A 12,781-nucleotide genomic window follows, 5' to 3' on the forward strand; every position below is an offset into this window, starting at 1 on the left:
TAGTGAATTGCATTCCTAATAGCAACAATGCTATTATCTTCTTCCGCCAATCCATCCATGTCTATTGGGTCGGTTTCAGGGCGGGTTTACGGATCCGGTTAATATGCCCAGGCCTACAATCTATGGTATCTAAGTAAAGGAAACTTTTAAAAAATATATGGCACTGTATTTTTTTTTTAAAAATCATGATATCATTTGATTTCTACAATAGACTTGAATTCAGTAACAAATGAATTTTACAACAAAAATTTCATCTAACCGAAACAATAGTACGAACCAACAATTAGAGCGGGCCTGAGTAGAAACCTATAAAATATGTGATTCAGGACTGGTAAGTTTAAAAATATTTTAAGGGCCAATTTTTGTTAAAATGAATTAGAGCAGGTGGTTTAAGATGTGTAGAATTTCCTCAAGATCTTAACTTCAAAGTGGATAATGTGAAAACAAATTGGATTAAGGGGCCGATTTTTTTTTTCTGCTTCTACCCTTACCGGCTCAGCCAACAATAACAATTAACATTATTATGAATGGAAAAAAACAGACATTGAATAACCCAGGGGAAAATTCCTTTTAATAAAAAGGTTGAGGTTGTGAAAGTTTTCTCTCAGACACTTATCCCAAAGTTTATCTTAAAAGTTTGAGATCTACTTTTAATCTCAGCTACGTTTTTTTACCACTTATAGTAAGTTTTTTTTAATCTCTTGCCGTGCTTGGCCGGTTCTCACCGGGTTCAGCCCCCGGCGTACCAGTCGGAGGGTCCATTTCCAACGGTAAGCAGTCGTCTTCTCCCTCTGGATACTTGTCTTGGCCTCTTCCTCGTTTTTGTTAGACACCGGCTCTTCTAAGAAAGTCAGATCTAGTGCTCTCTCCACTACAAGATGATATTGGTGCAGAGTAATTCGCTGTGTTTAAGCCATGAACTCCAAAGTTTGTTGGGGATACCTCGCAATTAAAAGAAGGCCAGTTCCTTTTCCTCCTTCGAACCTTCTTACCCTACAAGATTAGAGTTATTCCCTCAAGGAATACCAGTAGAGATTAAGCTAGTCCGGCTACTCCCAAGAACATATAAACTTAGAGTTATTTCCTCAAAGAATATCTACAGAAATCTAAACGCAAAGCCAGGAAAGTGCCTAGATTTATTCCCTCAAGGAATATCAAGCTTTTCTACTCCCGCTTTTCCTAAAAGAAGCGTTCAACATAGAATAATCCACTCTACGGATTTACACCATGATTCGATGTCTTTCATATGACGAAAAAGGAAAGGGTCACGCTGAAAAACCTGAACCACCAAGAGCTGGAAGAGTCAAAGTGTTTCCTTTTGACAACTCCGAACTTATCCGTAGCCATTCTCTTACTTTGGTGGGAAGAATCACCAACCCCAAAATCCAGAAGATGTGGGTTTTTCTCCCTTTCCTAGCGGATCACTGGAGAGTTCAGACCCGCCCTATAGGAACTGATTTAGGCCAAGGACGATTTCAGTTCAAATTCTTTTCTGAAGAAGATATGCAAAAGGGTCTGAGTAACAGACCTTACCATTTCGCCCATTGGATGATTATCCTTCAGAGATGGGAACCAACGGTGGCCAGCTCATTCCCTTCTCAAATCCCCTTCTGGATCCAAGTTCAAGGCATACCGAGCCACCTCTGGTCTGAAGCAACTCTCTTAAGCCTAGCAAATAATATTGGTCAATATGAAGAGATGTAAATATCGACCACCAGAGCCCGAATGAAAGTTACAATAGATGGGCTTCAACCTCTTATTACTTCTTCCATCATCGAGTTTGATAACAGAGACGGAGTGACAGCGGACCTGGTTTACGAACAGTTAGCCAAACACTGCAAAAGATGCTTCTCTCTACTTCATGATGAGACCGAGTGTCCTAAAGGTTCTACTGCAAATCCTCCTGGTGGCGAGCTGCCAAGCCAAGGAAAGAACACCTCACAAAGTATCCAGAGCAAAAACACTACAATATCAAAATATGGATCCCAAAGAAAATATGATCGCGGGAGGCACCTTAGCTCACACTCCGGAACACATTATGAGAGCTCCAACGGAAATTATGAATCTCATTCCTCCTCCTACAATCACAATGCAAGGCCTCTTAAGCATTCTTATAAAGAAAGGATAGAAAGGAAAGATTCTTACTACAAGTTGTACCCTGCGGAGGGAAGATTCCGGTCACACTCCTCAGGAATGTCGAGATCAGCAAATATTCAGGGCTCCACAAGACATAAAAAAAAACATTCAGACCACATGGGTCCCTAAAGTGATCCAACCTGCGCAACAGTCAAAAGCTTCATCAGTTAACATCGAGTTGGGAGCCCCTTCCCGGGAAGAAAATCAGATTATTCGAAAAGAAAAAGATTTTCCCCAGGCAGCAATGGAAGAAGCACTGGGAGAGCTAAGGGAAGTAATGATACAATACTCTAGCTGTGTAGATCCATCTGAAAGCGCTGCCTGTAGAGAATGAGTAAGAGTGGCAGAACAAAATAGTCAGTTTGAAGAATCAGCGGCTCAGATGGTGAGGGCCTCGCTGGCTAGAGCTTCACAGGATTCACCGGTCCAAGGATCACAAGAAAGAACTCCAGCAAAACTGAGGTTGGGACCTTCTCCACCAACCCGAATGGAAGGGCAGGAAGGCTCTCATGACAGAATCCCTGCTCTTCTGAGAATATCACATGAACCAATTGAGGACAAGGCACCTTCTTCTGCAAGAAGAGCCAGGGAGGTACCTGCGGCCAAGAGAAAACCAGGCAGACCACTTGGAAAAAAGAATCATAGCGACCTGATCCTGGTATCCGACTCTCCACAAAAGAAAAGGAAAGTGACGAAAGTAAAGCCCTCACCTAGAAAGCGGTTAACAAGTGCGATTCCACGGTTTGACAAATTATCTAGAATCACATACGCAGCTTCTAAGATCAACTCAAGTAAGATACAAACCAAGGACCTGGGCAATGATAAGGCAGGACCGTCTCGTGGAAAGAGAATTGGATCCAGCGTGCAGAGGACTCAGGCAGATTTTTGGAATCTGCCTCCTCCTCTTTCTTAAAAATTATTAACTGGAATTGTCAAGGGTTGGGGAACCCCGAGACAGTTCGACGGCTCCGGGAAATAAAGAAAAAAACTGATCCAGATATTATATTTCTTTTGGAGACAAAAAACCCCAATGACTTTGTTCTCAAAAAAGTAGAAGATCTAAATTTTGCCAACCATTGTATTGTCCCTCCACACGGCATTGAAGGTGGAGGATTACTATCATTATAGAATCAGGATATAAATCTGCATGTTATATCTTCTTGCCAAAGTTCCATTGATACACATTACACACATTGTCTATGAAGACAAATCTTTCTACTCAACTTTCATATATGGAAATCCAGACAGGAAACTGAGAAAGCAAGATTGGGATTACCTCATCGATCTAGCCCAAATCAGAGATGCACCGTGGTTCTTGACATGGGATTTTAACGACATTCTTAGCAATGATGAAAAAGTGGGAGGTCCTGCTAGAAAAGAGAGCTCTTTTGAGGATTTCCGTACTTTCTTTTCAGAAGGGGATCTGTATGATTTAAGCCACTCTGGAAATGCTTTATCCTGGAGAGGAGTAAGAAGCACTTACAGTATTCAAAGCAGGCTGGATAGAGCTGTATCCAACAGTGAATGGGCTGAGCTCTTCCCAAATGGCAGATGTGAATATTTGCACTTTGACTCTTCAGATCACAGACCTGTCATCTCAGTTTTTAACCCAAAGAGAAAGAAGAGGAAAAAAAACTTTTAGATATGACAAAAGATTGAAGGATAACGAGGAGGTTAAGAAACTTATCTCAAAAGTGTGGTCGGAGAGTAAGAGCGCAAACGTAAAACAGCGAATTGACCAGTGCACATTTGCCATCATTTTCTGGAACAAACAGCACTACAAAGACAGTCAATCTCACATTGAAGAGTTAAAACAAAAGTTGGAAAAAGCACTAACTGATCTTACGCCAAACAAAGCTCTCATAAAATCAATCAAAGACAATCTTCAGGCAGCTCACAAAAAGGAAGAGGCATATTGGAAAAAGAGGAGCAGATAGCTGTGGCTGTTTCCTGGAGACCTAAACACCAAATATTTCCATGCCTCTTCTCGTCAAATGTTTGCCATTAATAAATTCTCAGTTCTGGAAGATAACGAAGGAAAGGCTCATTACGAGGAAGACAAGATAGTTAAATTAATTTCTGAGTATTTCAAAGACATATTCACCTCTAACGCCACTAACCTAGAATCACATGAGAGCATCATCAATGATGCACTGTCTCCCTGGATATCCTCTGAAATGAATCAGTCTTTAATAAGAGAACATTCGGCTGAAGAGATCAAAGAGGCACTCTTCTCAATACATCCGGACAAAGCTCCTAGTCCGGATGGTTTGTCGGCCTGCTTCTTCAGATCAAATTGGCTGGTGGTAAGCAAGGAGATCATCAGAGAGATCCAAGGTTTCTTTGCATCTGGAGTTATGCCTAAAACGATCAATGACACCCATATTAGATTGATTCCAAAGCTGGTGGGAGCCAAAAGAGTTGCTGAATACAGGCCTATAGCACTTTGTAATGTCTATTACAAAGTCAATTCAAAATTCTTATCTCGACGTATGCAACCAATTTTTGAGGTAGTTATTTCTGAAAACCAGTCAGCTTTTGTGCCTAAACGAGCTATATCAGACAATGTGTTAATTACACATGAGGTTCTTCATTTCCTAAAGACTTCAAAAGCTACTGAAAGATGCTCTATGGCGGCTAAAACCGATATGAGCAAAGCATATGATAGATTAGAGTGGTCTTTTATTGAAAAAGCAATGATCATATTGGGGTTTCATGACACCTTCGTCAAATGGATCGTGCAATCCATATCTACAGTTACCTATTCTATTCTTATCAATGGAAGCCCTAGATGATGCATCAAGCCACAAAGAGGGGTAAGACAGGGGGATCCATTGTCACCTTACCTATTTATAATCTGCAGTGAGGTTTTGTCAGGGTTGTGCCACCGAGCTCAGGAAAGGAAGAAGCTTCAGGGCATTAAAGTGGCTAGAGGATGTCCTCGGGTAAACCACCTCTTATTTACCGACGACACTATGTTTTTCTGCAAGGCAAACATCAAAAGTTGTAAAGCACTTAAAGAGGTACTATCAAAATATGAAGCATGCTCGGGAAAACTGATCAAATTTTTATCACCTTCTCCAAGAAAACTCCACACACAAAGAAAAGCTCAATCTTACAGTGTATCAATATAGAAGCTGAGGGTGGTATGGGAAAAATATCTGGGTTTACCAGAACACTCTGGCAGATCAAAGAAAGACATATTCACATCTATTGTGGACCGTATCAAGCAGAAAGCAAAGAGCTGGTCATCAAAACTGTTATCAAATGCAAGAAAGTTGGTGATGCTAAAAAGTGTTCTTTCAGCTATGCCTACCTACACGATGACATGTTCCAAGATTCCAGAATCCCTCTGTAAAAGGATTTAGTCAGCGTTGACAAGGTTTTGGTGGGACTCTTCTCCAGACATCCAAAAAACCAGCTGGATAGCCAGGAAGAAGATGGCCAAACCTAAGGCAGAAGGAGGATTATGTTTCAAGGATATCAGCTGTTTCGATGATGCATTGTTAGCTAAACTAGCATGGAGACTGTTACAGAGTCCAGACAATCTATTAGCCTGAATCCTAAAAGGCAGATACCATGCAGAAACTTCGATATAGAAAGCACTACTAGTGGATCATCTTCGCATGGATGAAAAAGTATTTGCATAGGGAGAGACTTACTAAGTGAGCAGCTTGGATGGGTTGTCGGCATTGGCGAAAAGATTAATGTCTGGAAGGATGCTTGGTGTCCTCAGAGGACAAGTGTTCTCCCTTTGGCCCTCCTCCCTATCATGCAAGGCAACTCAGAGTTAGTGACCTTCTAAATGGCCAATCTATGGTATGGAATGAAGCTCTAATAGAGAAAATCCTACCTGCTTACCGGGATAAGATACTCAGTATCAAACCAAGTCTTCTCCGGACTGAGGACAAACTCACTTGGCTTAAACATCCCTCAGGCATCTAGTCAGTGAGATCGGGATACAGATCAGCCCTGAAACGAAGAGATAAGGAAAACCTTTTAGTACCTGAACTTCTACTTGATTGGAATAAACAGGTTTGGAGGCTCTCTACAGCCCCAAAGTTTAAAAAATTTCTCTGGAAAACCATACATGAAGCTCTACCAGTGGGAATTCAATTGAGTCGCCGGAATATACATGAAAATCACCTCTGTAGAAGATGCAATGAACCCGAAATGACTCTCCATCTCCTCTTCCATTGTCCTTTCGCCAGTGAGGTATGGAAGACGAGTCCTTTTGCATATGAGTTTGATGAGGGCTTAATCCAAGATGTTGCGGAAGGATTGAATCTTGCCCGAGAAAGTTATACTCTCTCGCCGATAGGGTTAGACAAGGGTTTGTTGTTCCTGTGGATCTGCTGGACATTATGGATCTCCGGAAACCAAAAAATCTTCAACTATCAGTCTTTCTCGGAAGCAGAGGTGGTCCTCAAAGCAGTTTTGGATGCCCGAGAGTGGCTTGATGCCCAATCAATCACCCAACCTGCAAAGCTGATCACAGATCCGGAAACCCCACCTCAAATCCAACTTGTACCCGAGGGTTTCATCACCTGCTGCACAGACGCCACCTGGACTCCCCAATCAGAAGTAGCAGGATTAGGCTGGATTTCTCCAGAAGCCAGCATCCTCAATCGGAACACTCTGCATCACTCCTGAATGTAGCTTCTCCTCTCATGGCGGAAGCTCTTGCAATCAGGTCTGCACTGTTCCAAGCCAAATCTTTGTTGTTCAACAGAGTAATTATCAACTCCGATTCTCAACAGCTCATCAAAGCTATCCGATCTAAGTCACCGATACCATCGATCCATGGTGTGATCTCTGATATTTTCATTAGCTCTTCAGACTTCAATGCTATCGATTTTCGCTTTATTCCCAGAGTAGCAAATGATTTAGCTGACTCTCTGGCCAAAAAGGCCTTGTATGAACTGAACTTGGGCTTTTAAAATTTTATAAGAATGGGTTGCATAAAGAGAATAGCCCAGGGGGTCACATTAATTTTCACGTTTAGGTTATTGTAATCTATCATACACGAACAACATAAGACTTTAATTGATATATAATCTTTAGTTAAATAATAATGGATTTTGAATACTTTTTATAAAAAGTTTAAAACTAACTCAAACTCTTTCACGTTAAAGTAACTGTAATCTATCATACATGAATAACATAAAATTTTAATTGGTATATAATCTTTAATTAAATAACAATAGATTTCAAACTCTCTTCAAAAAAATGTTTCACATTGACTTAAACTTTTTCACTTTAAGGTAATTAATCTGTGGATAGCATAAGACTTTAACTTAATCTTTAATTGAATAACAATGGATTTCAAACTTTTTTATAAAGAGTTTCAAATTAAGTCAAACTCGTGAAAGGTGATTGTAATCTATCATACATGAATAACATAAGACTTTAATTGGTATATAATCTTGAATTTAATAACAATAGATTTCAATTATTATAAAGAGTTTGGCAAAAACAAAATACAAAATCAAATAACACTAAATTTTTATAAAGGATTTAAAATCAATCATTAAATAATAGTAGATTATAGTTAGATTTAAACTATATTAAAAACTATATTTAAATAATACCCACATATAGTTAACTTTGAAACCCAAAGATTGTCTTTAAAACCATAGACTAGAGCCTCTGGTGTTTATCCAAGTCTGAACTCGGCAAACAAAATGATTAGTGGAGAAACAAACTCATGTTCCATCCTGACTGATCTTGTCAACGACATACTCTCAAGATTGCCTGCCAAGTCAGTTGCGAGGTTTCGTTGCGTTTCGAAGTTATGGAGCTCCATACTTCTTCGTCCATATTTCACCGAGTTTTTCCTGACCAGATCCTCTGCGCGGCCGCGTCTCTTATTCGCAGTAGAACAAGAAGGCGATGATTGGTGCTTCTTCACTTCGCCTCAGCCGAAAATTCCAGATGATGAGGAGTTGTCTCTTGAAGTAACTGCCGATTGTCAAATGAAGTTCCCTGGAGGCAACACATGTCTAGAATTTTGTGGTCGTGCCTCTGATTTGATCTATTTATGTCCACATATCTCAGAACATGATCAGTGTATAATAATATGTAAGCCTAGCACGGGTCAGTTCACGAGCTTACCTATACCTAAAGAGTGTAATCGGAGAAGCTTTTGGAGAAGTTTTTTAGGGTTTGATCCGATTGGCAAACACTTCAAGGTATTGTCCATTGGAGATCTTGACGCTGATGAAAAGAGATGCCAGTATCAAATTTTGACACTAGGTACTGGAAATGATTCATGGAGGAAGATCCATTGTCCCTTAAACCATTTTCCTAGCAGTGAAGGGATATGCATCAATGGGGTTTTGTATTACTTAGCTGAATATTCTGCTGAACAAAGAGATGGAACTTGTTATATGATAGTTTGCTTTGATGTTAGGTCTGAAAAATTCAAGTTTATATACAGAGATTTCATTAGTTATCGGGATAATACTGAACTGATCAATTACAAGGGTAAATTAGGCGTGGTTACTTGGGAGTATGATTGTCATACTTGTACAATGCGTTCTCTTACATTGTGTTTGTGGGTTATAAAAGATGCCGAGGAACCTGAATCATCGAAATGGTCAGAATATGTCTACACTATTTGGGAGAGTCAATTCGATGGCTGCGATGTTTCCACTTTTTGGGGGAATCCAATCGTTGGTGTGACTGCTACAGGTGAAATTGTTATTTCGACGGAAGATGCATCTAAGCCGTTTTATGTTTTTTTCTTCAATCCAGAAAGGAGCACTGTTCTAAGTGTTGAAATCCAAGGTTTTAGAGCTGCTAACCATGGCGCTTTACAGCAACGTAGTAGAATGGTTAGAGTCTTTGTAGACCATGTTGAGGATCTGAAGTTTATTACTATGTAGACGACATAAAATGCTGCAACATCTATAAGCTCACCAGAACAGAAGCGTGAGGCCAAGAACACATCAACAACATCATCTCAAGCTTACCTTCAATTTGAGAGCATTAACAAAATTGATTCTCTGCGTCTTTCAGATGATCATTAGTTTACATGATTCCTTAAGTTGGCTAAAAGCTTTATTTAACATACAAAGTTGTATTCTCTATGTAAACAATCAAGAAGTTATCAAATAAGTTTCTTAAGAAATTAAGTTTTTATTTAAGTCAGGACCATGGCTCAAGTTGTCTTCACAGCTATGTTATTTAGGATCGAACTAGATATATGCAAATTTTTTTAATTCGTGCGTTCTTCCCTATCAAGCATGTGCGTGATCAGGTCTGTAGCGTATATTTGAATACATTAGCATTCATAACTCTTTTAGCGAATGTGACACATAACAAGATATTGACCAGCACTTATCAGCCTTTGGTTATAGCTGATTCTTAATTTTTTTTTGATAAGATTACATAATTCAGATTTTACCAAAAAAAAAACTTTTCACAAAGAGAAGTTTGATGAAATCGGTGAGATGTAACTGAAAAGTGGGGTTTATTCTCTCTGTATACACTTTATGCTACAAGAAAAAAAAAGAAAGAAAGACAAAAGAAAAATTGTAAACTATTTTATGTCAGTTTTCACTCACTCAATGGCATATTACCAAATGTTATCTGCTATCTGTATGTAATCCAGTATCCTATAACCAATGACCCTTCATTTTTTTGTGTGTGTACATATCCTTTTATTAACTGAACTTTTCAACACTTCATTTATATCACATCCAATCAGAGATGCATAGGATCTTATTCATTGCCCATCATTTCTTTATGACATGTATATTCTTTTCATGATAAACTTGTTTCTCACATGTTGCTCCCTCTAAAACTACAGGATCTTCTAAATATCGTGGTCTTTAACTAAACTAGTTATTAGTAGTTTTATTTACAATGGGCTGTGGATTCCAGCTTGTGTTAATCACTCAGATATCATGATTTATAAGAAATCTAAGTGTTATAACGGATGCGAAAAGATTGAGCTATGAACGTAAAGCAAAAACACAGAATTAACGTGGTTCACCAACGATGAGTTGGCTATGTTCACGGACAAAAAGAGAATGATTTATTAATGGAGGCTGAAGGTTCAGAATACATCAGAATTAGGTGTAACAAGGTTATTTATAGCTAACATCAAGTTAACCTTAAACAGATATGTACCTATTCGCTTAGGCCCACATAACAACCTTAAGCTAGTAGCTTCAGCCCATATAGGAGTTATCTTATCCGAGAAGCTTCGTAGCTTACAATCTGCTAGCTGCTTCGCAGCTTACACAATCTGCTAGCAGCTTTGCAGCTTACACAATCTGCTAACAGCTTCGCAGCTTACACAATCTGCTAACAGTTTCGCAGCTTACAAAATCTGCAAACTCTACCTTCTGCAGTTTTCTGTGTAGCCAGAACCTTCCAGAAGTGGCACCTTCGTCAGGTCGCACCTTTCTCAGGTTGCACCTTCCGCATGTCGCACCTTCCACAGTCTCAGATTCAAGGCATACTAACAAATCTCCACCTTGACTTGAACCCTTAAACAGATGTACTTGACGCACCTTAATGATGCCAGATGTACCCGATTTCTCCTTTTGCCTCAGATGTCCTTTCGGACCAGATGCCCCGAAGGGCCAGATGCCCCAAAGGGCCAGATCAACAGCTTGTGACATTCAGCAATCCAAACAATGTTGGAACTTGCTGCGAGGAACTGGTTTAGTGAACATATCAGAAGGATTATCAGCAATTCCTACCTTTTTAACATTGATTCTCTTCTCATCTCTTAGAAAGTGATACCTCATGTCAATATGATTGGTTCTTTCATGATGAACCTGATCTTAGCTAAGCAAATCGCACTCAAGCTGTCACAGTATACTGTAGCTTGATCATGATGCAAACCCAGATTGCTAACCAACCCTTTTAACCAGATACCTTCCTTAGCTGCTTCTGTCAAAGCCATGCATTCTGCTTCTGTCAAAGCCATGTATTCTGCTTCAGTAGTAGACAACATCACTGTAGGTTGCAGAGTTGCTTTCCAGCTAATAACAGAGTCGCCTAAGGTAAACACGTAGCCGGTCATTGACCTTCTACTGTCTACATCTGCATTATAATCTGAGTCAGAATAACCTGTCACCTGGTAGGGACTCTCACCTCCGTAGATAAGACCAACATCAGATGTAACTCTAAGATAATGAAAAATTCTCTTCACAGCTAACCAATGTTTCTTTTTTGGTTGTCCCATAAACCTGCTAACAACACTGACTGCATGTGCAAGATCTGGTCTTGTACATACCGTAGCATACATCAAACTTCCGACAGCACTAGCGTAAGGAGTCCGAGACATATACTCATTTTCTTCTTCAGACTGAGGAGCAACCGTTGTGAGATGAACGTTAGCTGCGCTTGGAGTATTGATAGGTTTAGCTGTGGACATTCCAAACCTTACTAGTACCTTTTCAATATAGGTTTTCTGTGACAAGAAGAGCTTTTCTGTTTTCTATCCCTGAAAATCTCCATGCCTATAATCTTCTTTGCGGCACCTAAGCCTTTCATCTCAAACTCAGAGCTAAGCGAATCTTTCAGCTTTTAAAAATCACACATCTCCTCTGCAGCTATCAGCATGTCATACACATAAAGCACCAGATAAATATATGATTCATCCTTCAACATTTTGTAGTAACCACAACAATCTTAAGGACTTTTAACGTACTCCAACTTCGTCATGTAGCTGTCAAATCTTTTGTACCACTGCCTTGGAAATTGCTTAAGTCCATATAACGACTTGTTCAGTTTGCACACATAGTCTTCCTTGCCTGGAGCTTCAAAACCCTCTGGTTGGGTCATGTATATCTCTTCCTCTAACTCTCCATGAAGGAAAGTGGTCTTCACATCAAGTGTTCGAGCTCCAAATTCTGACGTGCCACTATTGCTAACAGTACTTTGATAGATGTGTGTTTGACCATTAGTGAAAAAATCTCATTGTAGTCTACTCCTTCTCTTTGACTGAAACCTCTAGCAACAACCCGAGCTTTATACTTGACTCCTTCTGAAGGTGATATCCCTTCCTTTATTTTGAAGACCCACTTGCGAGTGACAATCTTTCTCTCTTGTGGAATAATGACCAGATCCCATGTATGATTTTTATCATGAGACTTCATCTCGTCTCCCATTGCAGCAAACCATTGCTCAGCTTCAACACTTGATACAACTTCATTGTAAGTGCATGGCTCATACGTATCAACCTCTTCTGCCACATGCAGTGCATATCCGACCAAATCCTCAAAGCCATATCTCACAGGTGGTCCAACGCCAATCCTCTTGGGTCGATCTTTTGCAATACTATATTTTGCAACTCCAGATGGTTGAGATTCAGATACAGTAGGTTCCAAAAGAACATTTTCTGTTTGCTCCTCATGACCCTCTTTGTGTTGCTGCAAATCACTCTTGTCATGATCGTCATGCAGCTCCACCTGCTTGTCGAAACTCTCATTATCTGCAACAGCTGTAGGCTCTGCTGAGCATCTGAACATAGAACTTTCATCAAAGACAATGTTACTGCTTGTAATAACCCTCTTCTCTGATGGAGACCATATCCTTTACCCCTTAACTCCATCTCCATAGCCTACGAAAACTCCTTTCCTTGCTCTTGGTTCTAGTTTACCTTCACTTACATGATAGTAAGCTG

General features: G+C 39.8%; 2 protein-coding genes and 1 long non-coding RNA gene across 4 annotated transcripts; 2 read left to right on the top strand and 1 right to left on the bottom strand.

Annotated features, from left to right (window-relative positions):
* Positions 1 to 564: 564 nt before the first annotated feature.
* On the bottom strand, positions 565 to 1,958 carry LOC112082888. 2 transcript variants are annotated; one of them, XR_002897405.1, is made up of 4 exons: positions 1,754 to 1,958; positions 1,534 to 1,668; positions 1,280 to 1,453; positions 565 to 993 (listed from the first exon to the last, which is right to left on the bottom strand). It is a non-coding gene; the product is annotated as an uncharacterized LOC112082888 (long non-coding RNA). The 2 variants fall into 2 exon arrangements; XR_002897404.1 differs by having other exon boundaries at positions 1,529 to 1,668.
* Positions 1,959 to 6,309: 4,351 nt separating this feature from the next.
* On the top strand, positions 6,310 to 6,789 carry LOC112082931. The gene has a single exon (XM_024150648.1). It carries the CDS (start codon positions 6,310 to 6,312, stop codon positions 6,787 to 6,789), a length of 480 nt encoding a protein of 159 aa, XP_024006416.1.
* Positions 6,790 to 7,820: 1,031 nt separating this feature from the next.
* On the top strand, positions 7,821 to 9,139 carry LOC18011383 (F-box protein At1g31080). The gene has a single exon (XM_006393228.2). The coding sequence runs from the start codon at positions 7,821 to 7,823 to the stop codon at positions 9,021 to 9,023; it is 1,203 nt and encodes a 400-aa protein (XP_006393290.1). The 3' UTR covers positions 9,024 to 9,139.
* The last annotated feature ends 3,642 nt before the right edge of the window (positions 9,140 to 12,781 follow it).

Source organism: Eutrema salsugineum, unplaced genomic scaffold, assembly GCF_000478725.1.
Source record: "Eutrema salsugineum unplaced genomic scaffold, Eutsalg1_0 scaffold_7, whole genome shotgun sequence".
Lineage (NCBI taxonomy): Eukaryota > Viridiplantae > Streptophyta > Magnoliopsida > Brassicales > Brassicaceae > Eutrema > Eutrema salsugineum.

Coding starts and splice junctions, on each gene's coding strand:
- LOC112082931 (XM_024150648.1), top strand. CDS start 6,310: ATGACTCTCCATCTCCTCTTCCATTGTCCTTTCGCCAGTGAGGTATGG.
- LOC18011383 (XM_006393228.2), top strand. CDS start 7,821: ATGATTAGTGGAGAAACAAACTCATGTTCCATCCTGACTGATCTTGTC.